Source organism: Grammomys surdaster, unplaced genomic scaffold (assembly GCF_004785775.1).
Source record: "Grammomys surdaster isolate TR1022 unplaced genomic scaffold, NIH_TR_1.0 66, whole genome shotgun sequence".
Lineage (NCBI taxonomy): Eukaryota > Metazoa > Chordata > Mammalia > Rodentia > Muridae > Grammomys > Grammomys surdaster.
The window spans coordinates 8,191,268-8,211,350 of NW_021604568.1; the positions used below are offsets into that span (position 1 = coordinate 8,191,268).

A 20,083-nucleotide genomic window follows, 5' to 3' on the forward strand; every position below is an offset into this window, starting at 1 on the left:
CATACAGACTAGTGTGTAATTATGGCATCTTCAAACATATCTCACTATATTTTTTTTTACCTTATATACTCATATGCATCTATTCTCATGGTAACGTTCAGTTTATAAATTAAGCACAGTAAGAAATTGTCAATAACCAATGACACAGTAGAACAACAGAGCATCTGCTATAGAGCCATGAGTAAATAAAATAGTGGTGAGCTGAACAGGGCCCCTGAAATGTGTAGGCAGTTTGATCTGATGGCTACAACTGCTATATAAGTAACAGGTGGGTAGCATATACACCGTGGATACACTGGGCCAAAGGATGGCTCACACACTGGATAGGATAGAGTTACACAATGTGAGATTCCACCATGCTCTTTGGAATGGTGTGCCATTTATTTCTGGGATATTTTTCATATAATATTGTTGGATTGCCATGACCACATGCAACTGAAACCACTGAGAGTACAACTGAAGAAAAGGGAAGGCTGAGGACTAATAGACTCATGTTTTTAAAAGACTTTTTAGCTACATTTGATATAATTGAACATCACCTTTGCCAGTGCTTTATTTTCCCTTAGTTACAAGAATGCTTCATTCTGGGTTTTCTCCTCAGAACTTTCCTGCTCCGCAACTACCTTTTGTGACTCACATTGTCTTTGCTCATAAGCAGTGGTCTATAACTCCCTTTTCTATCTGGACTTTGACCTCTGCTCCCTGCCAATGGTGACCCCAGATGCACATTGCTCAGTCCTCTTCAGAAGCAGATCCCCTGGAGTCTTATCTGCAGGACAGCCCACTCTCCTGAAGACGAACCTCATCCATCCTCCAAAACCTACTTGAATGTGTGACATATTGAACCAAATTCATCTTGTCAATGTCCTCAACCTAATCCTCTCATGGCTTTTCTTTCCCCAAAGTGCTGACTCTATCTTTTTTTCAGGTTGAAAAGTCTATCAGTTTGGACTGTTTCCAGCACTTAATTATTATAAGTAAAAATAAGATGAATGTACAGGTGCTGAACCTTTTGATGTGTCACATTTCTTTCATTGTCACCACATGCACTTGGCTGTTAGCAGACCGTGCTCTTATCAGACCACATCTGGGCACCTCTGCACTCCATCAAGGGGCAGAGCGCTTCTCTGTCCACTTTATCTTCTTCACCCTTTGATTGGTATTTGCAACCATCAACAATTCACTGTTCAGCAAAAATACGTGTTATATGTATTTATTTTGTGTATGTTTGCATGCTAAGGGCACACCTGCTGTGGTGTGCAGGTTATGGGCAGCATTCAGCTTTCTTTGGGTTCTCTTCAGGTTCACTTTGGGGTCTGAAAACTGAACTCAAGTCCTCAGGATCATGTAACAAATGCTCTGCTACTCAGCTATCTCTTTATGTTTTCCTTGACTTGCTTTAGTGGTTGATGCTTTGTTAAGTGAGGCTTGTGTTAAATCCTATAGGACAAGTGGAGATAGAAATTAGGCTTAATACACTTATACTATGTTGGGATAGAAAGTTGTCAGTTGTAATCTTGGCAAATAAAACAACACGCATAATGGCGTTGTGGTACCAGGTAAAAGAGCATATGTGTAAGCGTAAGTATATGTTGATGTTCTATCTTTAAAACCTACTTGTTGTTTGCATATTGTAGTCATAATAGTACCTAAACACACGCATTTACAATGCTCAACACAGTTCCTCAACAGTGGCGCTACAAACATTCCATGATTGAGGTTTCGTGCTGTTTAATCTTTATTGTAAGTGCATTGTTACATGCTTAGCAACATACCTCATCTCTACTATGCAGATCTCAGGAACTTCTTTGACCCCAGCTGTGGGTATTGAAATATCCACACTTTCTGTTCTCCTTATTCCTGTATTGAGAACTACCATTGAATGCTGAGCAAGAGAGGGGACAGAGAAGGGTAGTATTGGCTTAGGTGCTGATTGAGTGGAAATTTATCCTCAGCAATATATCAATGACGTCAGTGTGTTTGAGGTCAGGTATGCTCCCAACTCTCTTACACTCTTGGCAAGTCTATTGATGCTATTGCTTTTCTTATTGATCATAAATGCACTCATGATCTATCATTAGGAGTCAATTACAGAGTAAATTATAGCATCCCTGTTTTTCTATTCATAGAGTGGTCTGCTTATGAAACTCTTTTCAGAACACTGAAGCGTTTGTTTCGTTGATTTGGGGGATGTCAGGACAGAATGAGAGACAGAGAAATGCTTAGCCTTTAGTACTTCCCACAGGTTTTATAAAAAAGAAACACAGACTGTGTGATTGAATAAAGTGACGTCTGTTGATGATGTCATGAGGGTCAGCCAGGAGCTCGACTTCTGACTTCCACCTGTATCTTTTACATTCCGGGATGCATTATTAAATGAGGCCATTGTAATTCAGATTTCTCAGGGTTTTCATGTGAAACATGTTATAATCAAAGCGTGAAAGGTATGAATGTATTTGTGAACGCTAGAGCTTAATGTTACTCATCTGAAGGCAAGACAGTTCATTACAGTGGATGGTCCAGTCCGTGGAGACTGGATGCCTAAGACTAGTATCCAAGCTACTTGTATATTTAGTGCCACCATGGGTCTGGATCTCCCCACAGGGATGAGGTGAGTGTGGTCTTTTAAAGCAACAGTTTTATTGAGCAAATCCACAATTACCTACTGGCTGGTTTTCATTCATAGCAGAAGCAGTGTTGCTATTTGCTAATAGTGTTTTCAGTTATTACCAGGCTTGCAAAATGCACATAAATTGATGTCAAATCGAATAGGTACTGGTTCTCTCCATGATCCTTCTTTATTTCTTAGTTATGATGAACACAGTCACGTGCACAGAGAAAAACAGAAAGATATACGTTAAATGTCCAAGTGCACAGTACAGTATTGTTAATATATACACCCTACGGTTGTGCACATCTCTAGCTGTTTCCATCTTGTGGCTCTAGAAAGTTTGGTACACTGGATGGCAACATCCTAGTTTCTCTCTCTTCTCCCTTTTTGTTTGTGTCCTCACAGAGCTACTGCCTCAGATCACTTCTGTCACATCCAGTCTCCTCTTCCTCCCTTCTGGCCTCAGTTGTACAGTTCCCGTGACTGATTTAGACATCAGGATGTTGTATAAATAGTGGCTGTGTACCTTGCACTGTGCTAAGCTCCAGGGTATACATTTGATGTTCTCCTCCTGGAGACGACAAAACTGGAAATATTGAGTAACTTCCTCATGTTGACATGTGAGATAGCAAAACTGAGCATTTGCATTTGAGATACTTGCACATAGAATCTATCCCATTAATAGTTTGCTAACCTAGATTTGAAATACCTCCTCCCTTTCTCCAACATCCAGTGGACATCTTTTTGTTTTGTTTTTGTTTATAGACAGGGTCTCATGTGGCCCAAGCTGGCCTCTGTTACTCCATAATTGTGAATGACCTTGAACTCCTGATCCTCCAGCCTTCATTGAGATTCCTGCCCCTTTCACATTGTCCAAATCATACAAGCACAGAATACATAAACATCTCCAAAGCCCCCACCACAGCTTGTGGACCTGCACACAAACAGCTATAAGATGAAAGGCAAAGATTAGCCTTCTTTGTTTCTGCAGAGACAATCTTAGCTCTACCAAGAATCTCATGGCTAGTCCATAAATGCATAGTCAACAGGTCTATTTAATTGGAATGCTGATAAAAATTCTTTGAGGAATATGCATACTTTCCACTCTGACAGGATCCTTCCCACTTCTTGCCCCTCTCAGCTGCCCCGTCTACTTGCTTTAAGCCCACAGAACTTTGGATACAAATCTTCCCTTAACAATAAAATCTTTATGGCATGAGATTATTTTCTGTATATATGTGGCATTATCATGTATAAGACATACTTTACCTTGAGGCTTAACTTGGGACACAGCATTTTCTCTCTTACATATATTAATATTATGTTCTGATTTTTTTCCAGTGCTAACATATAACCGTGTACTTTCTCCTTTGATTCTTACTGATTGAGTTCATGTTCTCCAGGTCAGAGGGAAGAAGTGAGTTTTAAGAGCTAAGGGGTTTCTTGAAGCTACTTTTATTTCTTCAGTGAATTTCTTAGACGTGATTTAGGAAAGCCCGACTCTGTGTGAATGTTCTGTGTAGCTGGCAGGATTACAATGGTTTTGGGGAGTAATGAGGAAATCACTTTCCTTCTGAGCTTCAGTCTCCTTATCTGTAAAATGCAAAAAAAGCCATACTTTCCTTCATGGGATTTATATGAGGTTTGGATAAAATAACAGGCGAGGTATGAACGAACATTGGTTTAAAATGTCGGTTTGTATTTCTCTTTCCTCTCGTTTTTCTCAGAAAGCAGGATTGAGACTTCTGAGACAAGAGAGAGAGAGAGAGAGAGAGAGAGAGAGAGAGAGAGAGAGAGAGAGAGAGATGGATGCTGATATCCAAGTGTATAAAATGTTTCCTGAAGAGAATGTCAGAGAAAGGTTGCAATAAAAATGTACACTGTTAAACAGGAGCTCCATAGAACGACTACACACTGTCAACAGCCCTTATTATACATACGTTCATTTCTAAATGACTCACTCTCCCCTTGACATAAGTTCACTTCGGTATGGGTGCACATACGTGTGTGCAGGATCTGTGCAAGTGCTAGTCCAGGTGTGTACAATTCCATGTGGTATGCATGTGTATGAATACATATCACATGCTTATGTATGCAAGCATAAACACACACAGAAAGAGACAGAGCTAAAGGAAGCGAATCCATTGTGTAAAATACTTGATGGCACACTTTATGCAGAATTTTATGACTCGTGAGGTATAAAATAAAGTCTATTTAGGATGGTGGCCTTATCTTCTAATTAAAATCATAGTCGAGAAGCTTCTTCTTCATGCATAGAAGAAGCAGTTTTCTCCGAAAGAGGGAAATTTATTTCCTTGCATACTCCACAGTTCACTCATTGGTTAAATGTATAGTGTGGTATAATGAGGCTAGTTATGAAGTTGTCCCTCTGACCCTGTTACCTATGATCTCAACCTCTCTAAGCTCTGCAGAAACTCCCCAAACATCTTCTTAAGACAGCCCGGTGCTTCTCCCAGGGTCCTCTCTCCCTTTCGAGTTCCCAGGAAAAGGCTATTGTGTATCTGCTAGTCCATACAAGAACTTTGCCCTGGATTTTTACACAGGGATAAAAAAAAGTTACCGAGCTGCATCCATTTTTACTTGAAAAATTGCTGATAACTAATGATGGCTTATTTCAATGAGGCCAAAGCAAATATTTGAGAAAAGGCGTGTTTATATTGAAAGTTGGGAAGGGATAAAAGTGGAGCATCCTCAGGAGGATGGAAGATGGTGGCTGAAAACAGAAGAAGAGAGACAGAATTAAAGTAGTTACTGGGAGGAGAGAGGGTCAAAGTGAAAGGCCAATAGATGATCACAGTTGTGTTCAAAGGAAACAAAACAAATAAAACAAAACAACAACAATAAAAACCCGGGCAAAGTCTAGCATCCAAAAGATAAGAAGGAAAAACTGGATGAGATTGGTGTTCTAGAAGCAGCTAGAAAGAGATTTCTTTAGAAAGGATAGAAAAAGTTACCAATACTAAACTCTGTAGGTATCTGTCCAATGGGTTTAAGAAACAGAAAGGCAATCATTTCTTAGTAGAGTTAATTCCACTAAAGCACTGTGTGAAGGAGCTCGAGTACAATGGGCAGAGTTTTAAGTAGTAGTTCTGGTAACGCCTTACCAAGAACATAGCTCATGCCACGTGTTTAAAGGCACTTTGGATAGCATTGAACTTCATACTGAACAAACCGAGGCTTCCACAGTTTAAGTGCTTTCCTATGATGCCATAGCTTGTATGAAACTGTTGGCATGACAACCTGCCCTTTAGGATGCCGAAGACTTGATAATCCTGCATCTGCCACTCAGATTGGTAGTCAAACCTAGGGCAGCCGTATTTTCTAAAGGACCTCTGTAAATATGTGTTTTGGGAAATTTCTCTAGCTAAGGTATCATTAAAACTCTTAAGTCACTTAAATCATAGCTAAGAATGAGCAGAAGAAATCATAAAGTCTTGGGAAGGAAGGGTCTTTTCCATATCTGAAAAAAAATGAGTCTGAACTGGTGTCAAAGGATGGAGGGCCACCTTATATACATTCATCACTTCAAAGATGATGATGATGATAATGATGATGATGATGATGATGATAATAATAATAAATGAAATGCCCTTTTCTATGTAGATCTAGACCTTACTTCTGCTTAGAAAATCATGGGATAAATAAAGCAGCATTTATTATTTATGTTCATTCCAGCCTACTAATTCTATCTTTATTTTCTCCTCTACATTCTCATTAGATCATGCTTCTGAGTGATCCTGAAATGGAGAGCAGTATACTGATCAGCTCAGATGAAGGGGCAACTTACCAGAAGTATCGGCTCACATTCTACATCCAGAGCCTGCTCTTCCATCCCAAGCAAGAGGACTGGGTGCTGGCCTACAGCTTGGACCAAAAGGTGAACAAACACTGTGCTTGCAAGTTGTCACGTTGAGAAAAAATGCTTGTTTGCTCAGCTCAGATTTTGATGAGTATTGGTGATATTTCATTATTCCAACCGTGTTGGTTTGATCTTTGGCAATGAACTTCACTTTGTTACTCTTAATTATCAAAATATACAGAGGCAGGTGTTCATGTGTGTGTGTGTGTGTTCATTGTATTGACAATATTTAGTTTTCATTTCATAGTCTTATAATGACTTAGTCTAAAATTTAATCATTTCACTTTCTTTTATAATCTCCTGTAAGGTAAGTAGGAGGCAAGTGATTGTGACAGTTTTATAGTGACAAGCATAACCAAAGATGCAGAGAGCTGGGGTTCCTATCCATACTCTCCGATATTGTAGATAGGAGAGCTAGCGTTTGAATGGATATCGCCAAGGTCTATATCTAAGATGTGTTTCATCATACTCTGCTGTCTTGATTTGGTGAAATTTTAGTATACCGTTGCTCTCTAGGAGTGCAAGGGAAGCTTTAAACAAGTCTCTTCTGTTGTTTCTAAAAGTAGGTTAAAGGTGTAGAAGCCCCTCTCCGAAGACTTTCTCTTTGAGCGTTAACATCCATGTGTTTTGCAGTGTACTTGATGTCTCCTATGTACTGCAGAACCTTTAGCATACCTGAAAAAGAACTACCTATCTTTACCCACTATTGCTAGCAATCTAGTATTCTCTAATTTAGCTGCAACATAAGAGGCTGGGCTATATCATCAGTAGTATCTTTTTCCTAATCCACCCTGTTGGATCTACCATTCTGCCTTATTGATGAATTTCTGTAGGTGAATGGATAGTCGAATAACTATTTAAATGCTGAAAGACGGAACTTATCGTGATTGTTCAACTTATATTTCAAAACAGAGACTAGACTATTCTTTATTATATTTCCTGTCCCCCCCCCAGACCTTAGTTCATACGCCAAGCTACTATACAATAAAGTTATGGGATTGGTCATTCAAAGATAATTTCAAGAACCATATTGCACATTGATATTCACAGAATAGCTTAACTGAAATGGTTTCTTCTCTCTACTTTCTCATAACCTAAAACAGTACCCTGAGTACCTATGTGATTGTGTGTGTGTGTGTGTGTGTGTGTGTGTGTGTGTGTGATATGTCATCACCTTTAAACAATAATTTCAACATAACTTTTATATCCCTGGTTAGCAGAACCTCATGGTGGGCGCCAGGTGCTTAAGACAATCCCCTAAGGACAGCCACATGACATTTGAAGAGCAAAAGCCATTGCAAATACATTTCTTTCATAGCATCAAGTGGATATTGTATGAAAGACTTAGCCAAATGTCAGACAGTCTGTGAGTTTAGATGCTTAGTGTAGCCAAAAAATTTGAACCTGTATTGAAAGAAAAATAAATTACTTGGATGTTGTTAAGTGGTTTGTGATAATTCATTTAGAGGAAGCCCAAAGCACCTAAAGTGTATTTTAACAGTGGCAAGCTAGGTTAGAGGCAGCAGACCCCTCATGGCATGAGGTCAATAAAGCAAATGTGGTGTATCTCATGGTATCCCGTGTATTCCTTTCCTCCATTTTCACAGCACCAAGAGTTTCAGGGACATTACTCTTGGGGTATCCTTGTGGATATAATGCCTCCAAAATCCTCTCAGGCTTGATGATTTTTTTTTTCACTTAGAATAAATATTTGGAACGTGGCAGTGGGTGTTGATGGATTTTCCTAATCACACTGCACATTTCCAGATCTATTATTCCTTAGGTACTCCTTCTTGTTGACATGTTCTGCTGAAAGTGGCTGACTATTCTTCAGACCTACAGTTTCTAACTAGTATGTGGCCATTCTTCCTTGGAACAAATGGCATCGGGAGAGAGATGAAGCCCCTGGCAATGTTTGCAGGGGTGGCATAAAACACCTCTCCCCGACTATCCAGGATGCTAGGGATTCTTTATTTTAGATGGTAAGTTAGTGGCACAGAGTCAGGAAGAGTGATGCTATGTAGCAGCAAATGAAGATGCCAGTGTAGCCGAGATTGATATACAAATGTGTTATTTCTGGCTAGAGCTCTTTCTGATGTGTATGCACGGAGGCAGCTGTTTTCTTCTAGAGAAAATGAAAAGTGCGAGCATTAAGGTAACTGCAGCATCAAAGGGAGATGTTTGTGGTGAAGAGGGAATCGATGTTTCCATTATTGTGCCTTTGATGAAATGCACTAGCAATTTCTTTAGAATCAGTAAGGCTATCTCCTTACGTCGTATGTATTACAAAAGATCTAATTGAATGATATTTTAAAGGGATGATATCCAATTGCTTTACTTTTCGATGATATCCAATCGCTGTACTTTTCAAACGGGCATCCCAAAGCTGCAGGACACTTGCTAGTAGATCTAATTTGGGGGAAGGCACTGACGGAAAAATTATGGAGGCTTTGCTTCTTCCTTTAAGACCCTTTCTGCTTCCCCGATGAGTCCGACCTGGGAATTTGACTAATTCCTTCACGTCTTGCCATGCTGGACTTTCCAATTCTTACTAAATCTTTCGCCAGCTCGTGCTGTGACCTCCCTGTAGACTCTCCTACCATCTTGCAGTTTGAAATTAAAGGCCTCCATACTCAGGAAACACTTAGGATTCATTTTTGGCAATAGGAATCCTCGGAGGCATTTTATAACAAGCTTTGAGGTTGAAAGAATCAAAGAAAGTAATAATCTGTAGTTGTCCACATGGAAATGATAAAAGCCAAGCTCCTTTCTTCCTCTCATCTTGCAAGCAAACTCCATTTTTTTTTAGACTGTTATGTTGTCATGTAAGAGACAGGTTCAGCTATCTATCAGTCTGTTTCCTCATTGATAACTCAAACAGTTTATATTGTGTTGTTTTGGATTAGCTGGAGGGCCCAATAATATCACTAAAATAAAAGTTTTGAAAGATTTTGAGGTACAGTTTTGAAGAAAAGGGTCTTGTAGAAGTAGTTGCTGTCCTCAGTGCATAGGAAGCTGCATGCCTAAATTATATCAGGTTGACAACGGGCTCAGTGCAGTTCCTTAACAATGGACACGTGTTTTGTACTCACAACTGCATAAGACCCTGGTGTGGGGAGTCACCCAGATTTTTTTTTTTTTTTTTTTTTTTTTGGTACGGGGATGAGGATTGCAAAGCCTCTATGACTATAACAAATACAGCTTACTTTGGAGTTCAGAAATAAAGAATCCAAAGGAATTTCAAATTCCTTCAGATTCCCACATTGTTTTCAGGCACTTTGGGGCTATACTCATCAAGAACTGCTGACAATTTCAGTGTGAAAAGCACGTTCTTAAATACTAATGAAAGTCATGAAAATTAACTGTGATAGTATTTTGGAGCAGGCATGCAGGCATGGGCTCTCTTTCTCTCTCTCTCTCTCTCTCTCTCTCTCTCTCTCTCTCTCTGTATGTGTATGTATGTGTGTTGTGTGTGTGTATGTGTGTGTAAGTATGTATGTTGTATGTATGTATGTATGTGTGTGTATGTATGTGTGTTGTGTGTATGTGTGTGTATGTATGTGTGTGTGGTGTGTATGTATGTGTGTTGAGTGTGTATGTGTGTGTATGTATGTTTGTTGTGTGTATGTATGTATGTATGTATGTATGTGTGTTGTGTGTATGTGTGTGTGTATGTATATATGTATGTATGTATGTGTGTGTGTTGTGTGTGTGTGCGTCTGGACATGCCAACTCACCAAGACCAGAGAGATTGCCTCCTCAATTGCTCTCCACTTTATTTTTGAGACATAGTCTCTTAACTGAACCTGCAGTATACCATTTCTACTAGCCTGGCTTGGCAGTGAGCTCTGAGGATCTTCCTGCTTCCAGACCACCCTCTTCTCCCCCCCCCCACCCCCTGACAGTTAAGTTTACAGACGACTTGTGGCCACACCAAGCTGGGTGTCTGAACTCACATCATCATGCTTGTACAACAAACAGTTTACCCAGGGAAGCATAGCCCTAGTCCCTGCTAATGTTATATTTTCTAAGTCTAAACTTTATTATTTATTTATTTATTTATTTATTTATTTATTTATTTATATTTTGTTACTTGGGCGGGGGGGATCAATCCAGGGGTTTCATGTACGTAAGAGAAGCACCTACCAGTTAAATTATATCCAAACACCCTAATTTTAATTTTAACTGATCAATAATCCATTAACAATTACAGTGCAGTTTACAGTGTGGTCCTTAGTATGTGTATACTCAGTCTATTGATTAAATCAAGGCAATTAGCATATCTACCATTTTCTGATCTATTATTATTATTATTTCTTTGTTGTGAATGGCAGGTTTTCTGGGTCATTTCTTATTATCCAAGTAGTAGCTGCTGGATTGATGAGCTGGTTGAGAGGCTGATGCAGCTTTAGGCATGATGACACTACTGAATGCACGTTCTGATGCAGAGCAGTTGCATAGCCTCTGCAGGCTTTGCTGATTGGACCATACCTGTGGTTGCTATGCCAGGCCAGGAGCAGGCCTTGGCAAATAGATGATAGCTGTGTTATGCAGGGCCCCCAAATTCAAAATGAAATTTAAAATTGTGCTTCTGGAATGCTGGATACAAATGAAGCTGTGCCTTTCATTTATATTCACTTTCTAAACCCTCAGATTAAAATGTAATTGTATTCAGATCCTTCAGGATTAGTAGGTGATGATAACTTCCTCAGTAGCCATTGGCAGAGACAGGCTTTGTGTCTCTGCATCTGGTGGGGATGAAGCTGTGAGGATTAACTGGGGATGGCCGTGGTTTTGAAGCTTGTCATCCACGGAATAGAAATAAACCAAAAGAAACTTTTTATTTAAAGAAAAACTCTGCATTTTCATGAAGTCTTCTCCTAGGATTCTTATAAACGTATTTATGTATCATTTAAGAGAAAAGAAGAGGCATTACCCGACTCACCTGTAACAAGGGCTGCTATTTGTACAGTGTTCTCACCAGTGCAGTGGGGATGTGCTAGCAGTATCATTTTAGGAACATGGGTATGGAATAGTTACCCAGTGTGAGAGGAACAATATCCAAGTAGCCTATGGGATTCAAAGGTTTGCATCAATCTAGCTTAGCTGAATTCTGAATGGCACAACTGGCCTAATGTAACCTATTAAAGGTGACTTTTGTCAGGTGGTACAATCTGGAACCACATTAATAACAACTTTCAGTTGTTAGTGCTCACAAGAATGTAATTACCTCAGAGCAACCTTCGGCACAATCACAGATCCAGTGGCCTGGGTCTTTCCCAGTCATCTTCCATCAAGCTAGTCACCCACCTCCCACACCGCCTTTAGTAATGCGTTTTTCTGTTGCATACCTGTTACAATCTTTGTTCTGCTTGATTCTCTGTTGCCGTGAAAAACACTGTGGCCAAAAAAACTTGAGGAAGAAGGGGCTAATTTCATCTTACTACTTAAGGTGAATCATAAGGGGAAGCCATGGGAAGAAGAACCCAAGGCAGGAATTCGAGACATGAACAGCAGAGCCCTGTTTTCTGGCTGCCTCCTCTAGCTTGCTCAGCGCCTTTCTTATACAGCCCAGGCTGCCTTCCTGGAGATGGCGCTGCCCACAGTGGGCTTGTCCTCTTACACCAATTAGCAGTTAACACCGCATATTCCACAGACTAGCCTGATGGAGAGAAAAAATGAGGTTCTTCTCTTCCCAGGAGTGTCTAGGCTTTGTCAAGTTGATGATAAAACCTAGCCAGCACACCACTTAGGGAACCGTACCTGTTTTCTTTAGGAAAAAACAAAAGAATGTTTGGTAAAATAATGAAAAAGAAATAAATCAGCATTGACTCACAGTATTCCTGAGGAAATGGGAACAAACATCTATTTACTCCAGATAAGGAACCAATGATAGCCCAAAGTCACAATACTGCCACTGTGCAGCTTGGTGACCCAGTGCGCTCACTGTGGTTACTAGCAGAAGGACAGGTGAAGACTTTGTTACAGAGGCATGAGCAACCCAGAGGCAGCTGCATCGCCGAAAAGCCCACCTCAGCATAGGCGATGGCCCACAGAGGCTTCAACCCTTGATACTCTGAATGACTCGCATGCAGTTCAATAGGTCAGAGTTTCTTCCAGACAGCTGCTCTGGCCTGAGTCCCCTCGCCATCTTTACTGCTTCTGTAATTTTGGGATATACTATGCATTTAGTCAGTTTCAGGGGCTTCCCAAGACTTTGGAGTTGTTTATTTCTTGAGTTTCTGAAGCTTTCCTCCAGAAAGGGATGTTTCAGCTCAGAGGAGATTGCTACACAGTACTCAGGTAAATAATAACCCTTCTTCCCATGCCTGGCAGAAATTTAATCATAGTTAATTTGTAAATCAAGAGAGATGGTTGCAGCTGCAGGGGCACCATGTAGTATATCATACTTTTTTTGTACGGTAACTTTTTAGCCTGTATTCTGTATTCTTCTGCCTGCTTCTTCATAAACTGGCCCTGTATGCATGTGTTGATATTTGAGTTCATGCTGTTATCCTAATTTAATTCTTACCTACAACTGCACCTAAGATTTCTAGCTTCTGGTTGGACTCAGGGATTCTGCTAGTCCCTCTCTATCCTTACACTTTTGTCCCCTTGTTCAGGCTACCTCTTTTTATTCACCCTCTACTTTCTACCTGCGTTTGAACCACTCACACTGGGATGATAGTACCTGGCTTTTAAAATGAACATTGTTCATGGAAGGTTTCAAAGTAAATAATGAATTGCATACAGAAAAATGTGCATATGTTGAGTCTACTGAATAAACAGTAGACCGATGAATCCAGATCCCTGTCCAAGCAACACGACTTAAGTTTCATAACTGCACCTATGTCTTTTCCTTTACTGTCATATGCCCTCTGTGGGGGCTGCTATAATGTCACGAAGATGACTTTATGGTGGAACAGACAAAAAGTCACCTTCCTCAAAGGAAAGGTTAAAAGATTGCAAGTAAGGGAAGTGATAGAGAAGGAATGGTTTAAGTGAGAAACATCTGACATCAACAAATATGGGGAATTACACTATGCCAAACGCAGCATTTACTGCTAGTGAGCTGGCCAAGCAGATCCTTGGAGTCCTTAAGGAATCTGTCAAAAATACCCACATGAAATGAACAAACTTGAGTTTTAAAGGTACACTGCTCTCTATACCAGTTGCTGGCACAGTTGTGCGGAGACTCGGGTCCTGAGGTAGTATTTCTTGGCATGCAATAACATTGTTCCCTGGAAGATATTTTGATAATCTTGCCGTGAAACATGCACATATTCATACTTTGATTTAATGGAAAACTGCCATGAAGATTTAAGTTTAATAATGCTTATCAAAACTACTCATAATGGACACAATAGGTATAAACATATTAAATTGTAGTAAAGGTACTTGGTGGCTTAGTATACAGCCATTAATAGTGATAAGTTTTAGAATTGTGGATACATATATATGTATATGTACATATATATGTATATATATAATACGTACACACACATATATAGTGTGTGTGCGCTATATTATATCAAATATACAAGTGTATAATAATATATGATTTAAAAGTACTTTTTGAATATAGGTATGTAAAAACTAAGAATGGAAAGAAAGGAAAGAGAAGGGAGGGAGGAAGGAGGAACACAAAAAGGAAGGGGTGAGAGAGAAATGGAAGAGAGATCAGAAGAAGGAAGGGGGCTTTAATTTTAAAACTGCAAGGCTAGGACTTGGTTCCAGTTTTCTTTCCCATGCCCTCAGGTCTTGGGATTAAACTCTAGTAGTCAGGCTTGGTGGCAAGTGACCTACTCATTTAGACACCAACATTTCCACATAGATTCGTAGGCTGCACGCCACACCCCATTTCTTACTGAGGAGCTATTGGCAGTCGATAGCTAATGTGGAAAAAGAAAGTCCACCTCTTCTGATTTGAGAGTGTGGACACTGGTAAGTATCCCATGATCCAGTTGGTGGCTGTTGTGTTTTATAAGAAGAAAAGAAGCCATGGATATGTTTGGTGGAGGCGCAGTATGGTGCTGGGGAAGGTGGTGCCTCTGCGGCCCATGCTCTGGCATTCCTTGGCCCTAAGGTACCAGCCACAAGACAGTATAGTATAGAATGGAGTTTATTTAGGGAGTGGGGAGGGGAGCTGCAGGGGGGGTAGGAGAGAGATAGAGAAAGGCAGAGAGAGAGGGGGAGGGGAAGGGGGAAGGAAGGAGCAGGAGAGGGAGAGGGAGAGAGGGAGAGAGAGAGAGAGAAGAAGAGAAGAGAGAGAGAGAGAGAGAGAGAGAGAGAGAGAGAGAGAGAGAAGAGACTGGCCCTGAGCACATGGAGAGAGAGGAGGGGAATTGGGAGAGAAGGGACAGAGAGGAAAGAAGGAAAGAGGGTAAGAGAGTAAGAGAGAGAGGAGGGGTAAGGAGCCCCTTTTATCAGGCATAACTGGTTGTTGCCAGGCAACTGTAGGGTGGAGCCTAGACTAAATACCAACAGTGGCCCCATACTCATGCACATCTGGACATCCTTATTGGGCTTCATTGAGTATTATTTAAAACTCATTAAGCTGTGTGGGGGGGATATGAGAGAGAGTTGGAGGGGACACATAGGTTAAATGTGGTGATATTTCATTGTAAACTTGTCAGTAGTGCTTAACACAACCTGTAAGAATAAAAAATTAAATACAATAGAAGGAAATATTCCCAAATACTCGTTCTGTTATTAGTGATGGAATAGTATTCGTAGTAGTTTCAGATAGTATTTGTCTTCTGAAGCTTCTCTAATTTCATTAGATTACCTTTATAATTAAAAATGTCTGATGGGTAACCTTTCACGTTTAGTTTACTGATGGTAATTATAAGGCAGCAAGCTTGGAAAAGGCTTCAGGTGTGACTAGGGTTGACTTTAGGTAATGTTAGTTGAACTAACTATTTCCGTATGATCACCAGAGGCATTATGTTGTGGAAGAGTTCCCTGATGTCAGAATATACTGACCTGCCTGTCTCCCCTCCAGCTTGATTTTTTTCACTATGGCCGTTTTAGAACTCTGAAGCTATAGAAAGAATTATTTTCTTCCAAGAAAAACTATGCTCTTGTTGGATATATAAGCCCATCTATATTATTTACAACTCTGCTACAAATGTAGGCTTTATTATTTAGAAGGCACCCACTATAGATAGATGCTAAGGAAGTGATTTATTCTGATGGTGTTTTAGAAGACTATTCCAGCTGTATCCAAAATTTTAATTAGTACTTGCTTATAGGATTTGACAGCTATAATGGAAGCAAATACTGTTGCAGAGGAATGGAAACTCAGCCACTGTTCTTAGCCTCTCTCCTCATAACTCTTATCCTACGCATGTCGTACTACCAAGAATCAGACACTGGCTGTTTCCTGGAAATGGAGATGTAGACATATCCCCAGGTGCCTTCTGTTTATTGAGCACTGTCTTCTTACGTACACAACCACACCAGATTCTCCTAGGAGTCTGCAAGGTAGAACTGATGATTTGTAAATTACAGATGGATGAAGCTCACACTAACTTGCTCAAGGTTCCAGAGCATGACCTGCTCTATGCATTCTCCCTAGGTCTGACTGTGGGTCCGCCATCACTTTATTCTCCCCGACAGGCTGACAGCCTTCCAGTGGCCTTGGCACAGTTCTTCGGCATGGGCCAGATTACAGGAGACCCACGTGCAGTGGACACCTTTAGTCATGACACCCCAAAATCAGTTATAGCTAAGTCTTCAATGAAATCACAGATTCTTCTGCCTCATTTCTTATTTGATGGGAGTTGTCTGAATAAAATGTAGAAAAGAATCTGTTAAAGCGCTTCCCAAATATATGACACAGTTGTTCCTGGGGTGAAAAGTCAACAAGGGAGTTGCAGAGTTGATGAAGTGGGAGATAGGTGTCCACTTCGATTCGTTTTCATTGATTTGTTCAAATCTACAAGTAGATATATTGATTAAGGTAAATTATTTGCCATTTAAAGAGATAATGCTGTGATCTGAAGTTTTTTAAGGAAGCTTATGGAAACAACATCTTTAATATGGTAATGAGGATAGAAGTTGAAATCATTTAACTTCATTTACAAATCATGAATATGTATTATGCTCTAAATGAAAAGAAGGACTAAAACAGATATAGTGTTTGTTCAATTTGCTAAAGAGAAGACAATTTGTCAAGATTTTCCCCCCAAAACTCAAGTAATATGCAAATGTAGGAAAATCAGACCCCCATGTTAATTCACTGGCATGATGAATATTTTTATAATTCTAATTAGTACCAGTCATTTAGTCTAGCAATTTCCCCCAATCTATCCAATTTGAAATTAAAATAGATGCCTTGATTACCAAACTCATTAGAAAAGAAGCACCCTTCTCACTAACCAGTTCATTTAAAATTCTCAAACTGAATGAAGTGTGGAACACTAGTGTTGTCAATTGGCATAAGTGAAGTAAGTCTTAATTGGGAGCATTGTGAAGTATTTGTACTGCTGCATGTTTCGCTGCAATATAATATATCATTCATTAAATATAACAAAAGCAACTTTTACATGTCTTAATTAAGAGGAGTTTGTGCTCTTGGTAATTTCGTACCGTCGAATGTCACAATTGTTTGCATTTGAAGCACTGACGTGTATTAATGTCAGGAAGACGAAGTCTGACTCTGCATTTATCACACAGATTATGTGAAGAATGGCAGGCTTAATGTGAGAGAAGAAAATTAAATTATATAGCACTGACTTTTTACTTCAAAGTACAAGCTTGCATATTGTCCTCATGAGAAATGATGGAAAAGTCTAGAAGTATTTCATTCACGGCAAGGGACAGAGGACACGGGCTCAGCAGACGAGTAGGAAATGAAAGGAAGGAGAGAAATAACAGTGGACTATTTCTCATTCTGTAGTTCTTTTTTTAATCAAGGCAGGAAGTAGTAGGTGGAGAGAAATTCCATCCAATATATTTCTTGTCTACTCAAAAGGGCAATAGAGATGTTTGACGGAGCAGATTGATATTCTGCCTAAGCAAAATGTGGTGGAGGTGGGACGAGAGGAGGGATTGGCTGCAGGCCAGGGAGATGCTACAAATGGGGACTCCAAAGAAATGCTGAACTAGGGTGACAGAGGAAGGCAGTCAAGGCGACACAGGAAGCTGGGGAGTGTATTGTCAAAGTGACGGTTCTGTGGGCATAAGATACAAAACGGTCTTCCTTTGATTTTAATTCTCCGTGTAATTCACATACAAGCAGTTGAAGGTTATTTATGGATTATTTCAGCCTCCCATTAACAAGAATGAAACACTTATCTGTGTCACGGATGTCCATGAGAAATCCAATTTTAGCCGACGGTATTGAGGTCCTGCTTGTAGCCCTTTAGTATTTTTAATCCCGTGTGCTTCCACCAGTTCTGACAGCCGATGTTTGTGTTTCTCTTCTCTGAGGGCTTTTCCCAAAGCCTTTGGCTGCTAAGGTAACCCTATGTACAGCCTGCTATAGTGCGAGGGGATTAACCCCAGGGAACAGCCCTTAGACAGTGGCCAACAGATCTTGGTGCATAATACCTAGGCTACCAATGGTCTTGCGTCTGATAACACTGAAGTCATGAGTACCATAAGAAAAAAATAGCCAGGCCTTGAAGGCCTCTGAAGCAAGAAAAGAATGCAAAGATGACTGAGATGAGTATTTTCTCATAAAAACTACATGCTGTTTGCTCTTGGCATTTTGTTTTTGTTCTCCCTTTGCATTTGGAAATGACATCAGATCCTCAGATGTGTCAGAATTTGCAGAATAGTGTTTGGTTGACCTGATTGTGTTCCAGGTTATCGTAAAATGCACCATTAACGTTTCTTTTGCTTGCAGGGTAGAGCGGAATCCTTCAGTTAACCGTGCAGACTGCTGTAATTTAAGTTTTAAAGATCTCTTTCCTTTACCCAACAACTCAGGTATCAGGGAGTACTTCCTCCGGCTTTACACTAAAACAGTTGGTGTGTGCTTCTCAGGGAGAATCATTCTGCTTTCTTCATCTAGATGGTTCTGTTGAAATTTTCAAAATTCAAAGCAGCAGGGGTGAGATGGCTCAGTGGGGAAGTAAGGTGCCTGTGTAAATCTGAGGGCCTGACCTCAGCTCCCCAGCACCTGTGAAAAGAAGCACTGTAACAGAGGCTTTGCAAGAATGGGAAGAGAAGGATAGGTGCCTGGAGCTCATTGGCAGCCAGACTAGCCAATAAGGTGACTCCAGGTTCATTGGGAGACTTCATGTCAAGCACCACCACCACAGCAACAACAAGCGGAGAGTATAACTAAGAAGAATTCATATCTCTAGTGACTACATGCTTATACACGTGAGCACCTGATTGTGCACATGAACAAGCCCACATAAACATGTGCAACACACATATGCACACTAAACAAGCAAGCAAACAACCACAACGAAACCCCTCAAAACAAAGTGAGTTTCGGGTAGAGGTTTGCCTACACAAACTTTATCTGTGGAATTTTAACTACACAAAACTCAAGCTTTAAGAAGAGCTGTCTTTCTATGCCCTGGAGAGATAGACATTGCCTCCAATCTCTCCCTGTTCCTGCTTGTTGACTGACACAAGGCCAGAAGCTGTGTTCCACCACAGCCTTTTGCAGTGTTTGTTCCTCCTAACCACAGGTTCAGAATTAATGGAGCTGAAAACCCAGGGCTGAAAAGGAGGTTCAAAGGAAACAATCCTCTTCATGTTGTTCTTTCAGGAGCTCTTAGCTCATCAGTACACAAGCTGACAAACATAGTTTTATATTGCACATTGAGAAAACCTATTTCAGAGGAATTACAATTGTCTTAATATTTTGGATACCTAAAGATCTTAGATGGCTTCTGGGTGAGAGATAAGATAATAATAGAAAAGCAAAGGGACTCATTTCAGAGTGACTCCAAAATAGAATCTGACTTAGTGATCGCCTGTAAGTCACAAGAGAGTGGGTGAAGGCTACCCCTGATCAACACAGGACCTAAAAGGATGTCACTGATCAGATATTCTGACTGCCTAAGGCTGAGAGCTGTACCCCTGGTACATTCCCTTCCTGACAAAGGAGAATCTTGTTTCCCCAAAACACTGAGTACTTGAGAGGAGCCCCCTGGAGGGACACTGTTGCCCAGGGGTGCGATGCAGGGGATAATCCTGCTTTTGTTTCCAGTCCTTCTTTAGTTGCTTCTCTGAGATTTTATCCAGTGCCTTGTTGGCTGCTCTGAGTGCCTGAGGCAGCAGCCAGCAGTAGCTGTCTGAGTAAGTTATTGAAGCAGGCTTTTTAAAATGGAGACTTTTTAATTTGAAGTGCCCGGTGGAGACACCAGGGTTGTAATCCAGAAGCTTTGTAATAGGCAGCTAGGGAATGAATGAGGGGAAAGAGATATATTAACTTTTCTATCTTCAAACACTGGTGGACTAATATTGGACTTGACTGTTCTCATAATTAAGATGCTGAGAGTCCACTCTTGAGAGTCTCCCTCAGCGTGGGTGGTCTTTGGAAATCTGACCAGAGGGTCCAGTCCTTTCAGTGAGCGCTCCGAGTAGCTGGGCTTTACTCTTGATGGTCTCTCCTTGCCTTTGGG

General features: G+C 40.5%; 1 protein-coding gene across 1 annotated transcript in view; it reads left to right on the plus strand.

Moving 5' to 3' along the window:
* The window catches only part of Sorcs3 (sortilin related VPS10 domain containing receptor 3), a 590,390-nt gene that overhangs the window by 310,078 nt on the left and 260,229 nt on the right, over positions 1–20,083 (plus strand). The window contains exon 4 of the mRNA XM_028775206.1: positions 6,351–6,509. Coding sequence (XP_028631039.1) covers positions 6,351–6,509 — 159 coding nt within the window. The remainder of the gene's footprint in view (positions 1–6,350; positions 6,510–20,083) is intronic.